At 48.8% G+C, this 3332-nt stretch overlaps 3 protein-coding genes across 3 annotated transcripts; 1 reads left to right on the top strand and 2 right to left on the bottom strand.

Moving 5' to 3' along the window:
• Nucleotides 1-34: 34 nt before the first annotated feature.
• Nucleotides 35-957, top strand: PPTG_12415 (hypothetical protein; the record flags this gene model as incomplete). Its single annotated transcript, XM_008908432.1, has 1 exon — nt 35-957. One exon carries the CDS (start codon nt 35-37, stop codon nt 824-826), a length of 792 nt encoding a protein of 263 aa, XP_008906680.1. The 3' UTR covers nt 827-957.
• Nucleotides 958-1136: 179 nt separating this feature from the next.
• PPTG_12414 (hypothetical protein) lies at nt 1137-1821 on the bottom strand (the record flags this gene model as incomplete). Its single annotated transcript, XM_008908431.1, has 2 exons — nt 1137-1598; nt 1648-1821. The coding sequence occupies 2 exons, from the start codon at nt 1819-1821 to the stop codon at nt 1137-1139; spliced, it is 636 nt and encodes a 211-aa protein (XP_008906679.1).
• A 1020-nt stretch (nt 1822-2841) lies between these two features.
• PPTG_12413 (hypothetical protein) lies at nt 2842-3318 on the bottom strand (the record flags this gene model as incomplete). The annotated part of the gene is made up of 1 exon (XM_008908430.1): nt 2842-3318. The coding sequence occupies one exon, from the start codon at nt 3316-3318 to the stop codon at nt 2842-2844; it is 477 nt and encodes a 158-aa protein (XP_008906678.1).
• Nucleotides 3319-3332: the final 14 nt, after the last annotated feature.

Below are 3332 nucleotides of genomic sequence, written 5' to 3'. Positions count from 1 at the left end.
AGGATCTGCAGGACCGCCAAGCTTCGGTGGACAAATGGGCTGGCCCCAACAAGGTGGATCTGCAGGGCCACCAAACTTTGGTGGAGACCAAGGACAAATGGGTTGGCCGTCGAAGCAGTGGGGTCAAGGTGAAACTTTAGGCGTGGATTGCAGTGGATCGGGTGATCAAGGAGGGTGGGGCGGTGGTCAAGGCTTTACACCACCTGGTGGCGATCAAGAATGGGGCACACTGGGCGTTGATTGCAGCGGTTCAAATGAAGGAGGATGGTCTCACCAAAGTTGGAAGCCTCCCATCGGTGGCCAAGGATGGTGGGGCGGAGGCCAAGGGTGGACACCTCCAGGTGGCCAAGGCGGGGAAACGCTCGGTGTGGATTGCAGTGGCTCAACGGGAGGTGGGTGGGCCCCGCCGGGAGGTGACCAAGGTTGGGGGAAGGGAGGGTGGACGCCACCAAGTGGTGGAGAAGGACCCGGGTCCCCGGGTGTTGAAAATAGCGGCTCCGGTGCGGGTGGGCCACCTCCAGAGACTAGTTTCAGCCTCCCCGGATCAAGCGGTGGGGGTGGAATGCCAGGTCCAGCGGGAGGCTCATCGCTTCCTGGGGCATCCATGATGTCGAGTAACACTGGTGATCAGGGTGATTCGACGACAGAGGTTTCTAGTGGTAACGGGGGAGGAGATACAACGACAGCTGAGACTTCTGGAGTGTCCAGCAGCGCGGAAGATCAGGTCGCACAGACCTCCATGACGGATACTACGTCAAGCGCCGAAGCGCCAACGGAGTCAAGCACCGGCGCAGACGTAGATCGGAAAAGATCGTTGAGATCCTGAACAATAAGTATGGATCGCTGTGTAAAGAGTTACCATACGTGGTGAACAAAGTATGTTGAGTAGCGTTGGAAAGCTTGGGCATTTATGACCTAAGTCGATGTTAGTAGATAAAACAGTTCATGTAAAACGCAATTTTAGTTGTTTGCATCTCGTCCGAAGAAAGATTCTCAATTGAGAAAGATTGTCAGTCGAGAACCTTGGATATTGTCGATAAGTTACAATTTCCGCTCAGTTGAGGGGGTCTCTGCTGATTTAACGTGGAAATGGCACGTACAGTAGTATATAAAGCTCTACTACCATAAATAATCAATCAAGTTCCATCATTCCTATGTATAACAATGTCGAGCTTCGGCTTTGTAGACTCTTTCTGCTGCTTCCGCATCCACCTTTTGTGGAACTCCTCGAAAATATCGTAATTCTTCTGGCCTTTGGCAGAAGCAAACGTATCCGTATCCATACTCTTGACAAGCTTGAGTTTCGAGAAGACTTGAGGAGGAGTGTCCGTTTGCAGCCAGGCATGAAGTCTTGCCTCCCAGATATTCTTGATAACTTGTTGGGGGAGATGCGACATCGGCTCGTCCAGATACTTGACAAAGTAGTCATAGAAATACTTGGTATAGTGTCTGTACAGCGTGTCTTTTGTACTCGTCGGTTGCAAAAGTATCAGCACCTGATCGGGCTTGAGTCCGACAGCTAACGACACCTGCAGTTTCAGCTTGAGCTGCGCTTTAAATGCTGCGTCTCGGCCTAGGTTGAGGACCTCAGCCCCTCTCTTCGTCACTCTTTGTGCCGTCACTTTTTGCTTTCCTTGCTTTGTGCACCCTCAAACTTCTTTTAGGTTCTTCGTCCAGGACAAGCCTAGGAGTCCATTGCGTTGCGCCGGATGTCGCCTGCTTGGTCTGCTTCAGGCGTTCGGAGCTGGCACCGACGGCCTCACAGCGTGAAGAACAGACAGCCGCGAGCACGACAAATGCCAAGACGTGGCGTCCACGCATCTCGACTTGGCTAGATGCAGAGTGCTGTTAAAAGTCTTGGGGCGACTTGTACGCTGCGCATATGTGCACACGTTTTTTTTTTCTGTTTAAGAGAGGAGTATCGACGATTGGCGACGCAGGATCACGGACTAATGATGCGCAGTCTATCTCAAGAAACCCCATTTGTTGTAGTTTTGGATAGTTCGGAAATTAATAACAACTGTTGGCGTGCTACATGTACCATGTATCAATTGGTGTAGACTTTGCTTTTGCGGTGACACGTATCATTTCGCTGCCGTCGAGCAAACAAGGTTATAGCGGCGATAATTCATAATGGAGAAAAGGAGAGAATTCGCAGTATGTTCGAAGTAACGGTCAAGTAACGACGTTACTTTACCGTTATTTCTACCATCTGAAAAGGCAAATGCAGAATACCACGTACTAAGTACGTGTAAGTTAGCAACTGTTACATCGCTTAATAAGAAGACTCAAAAGTAATAGGGAAGTCTGGGAGAACACTCAAGTATCGGTGGAACGAATTAAGGACGAATAATTTTCTTGTCACTTCATGGCTTTGGCTGTTCATTGACTTGGATAAAGTATGGCCGATGTAGGACACGACTCATAATTATCAAGAAACAAATGGCCCTGCAAATTCGAAAACACACTAGAAAACAGTTTTATTGTTTTCCACCCAGCAAACTTTAAGGATCAAGTAGTTTATGCAGGAAATTGGTTGATGTTTGATTAAACCGACGAATATTTTAGTATCATTATAAATTGTAGATCACTGCACCACAGTTGTGTGTTTTGGTTATACGTCACACATGTATTGAATTCGTAGTACTGTATGTTAAAAAAAATCAAGACAGTTTTCTGGATGCACCAGGATTACTTTTGTTTACTCTGAAGAATTCTGGCGCAGTGGAACGCTGTCTATCTGTTGCACGGACGCAAACATGGATACGGTATGCTTAATCGGAATCTTACGTGCTCGTTGCCTATGCGAGCAGGAACTACATGTATTATAGGAGACGACATTCAAAATTTGTAGCGCGATCGGACATGGTCAAGGATGCGACGCAGCATCCAGCCGTCGCTCGGTGTGATTGTGGTTGAGCTGTACGCCATCATGATGGAGTTAGGGAAGTCCTTGGACGGCTTGGTCTCCAGACCATAAAAATCTGGCAAACCGAAGCCGTGACCGATTTCGTGGCCGATAAACATAATGTTCTCATCGTAAAGATTGCTCAGCGTGTCGTTAAGACTCACCTCCTGGCCCCAATCGTAGCCGAAGCCGTAAGGGATCTTGTCATTCAGCCAGAACGAGACATCGAATGGCTCACCTTGGCACGCGCTCGTGTCCGACCATATATTGTTCACATTGTCGTAGTATCGGTAACACTCGTCAGGACACTGCGGCACACCGTCCGAGTCGACACTTCCCTCGTAAACCGGACCAAGCGTGTCATCCGTCCATTCGAACTGTGACTTGTCCTTAGCGGCCCAACCCACCATATTCACCTTGATCT

Source organism: Phytophthora parasitica (assembly GCF_000247585.1).
Source record: "Phytophthora parasitica INRA-310 unplaced genomic scaffold supercont2.30, whole genome shotgun sequence".
NCBI lineage: Eukaryota > Oomycota > Peronosporomycetes > Peronosporales > Peronosporaceae > Phytophthora > Phytophthora nicotianae.
Note: the sequence above shows the minus strand (reverse complement) of the source record. Positions and strands in the feature narration are given on the sequence as shown.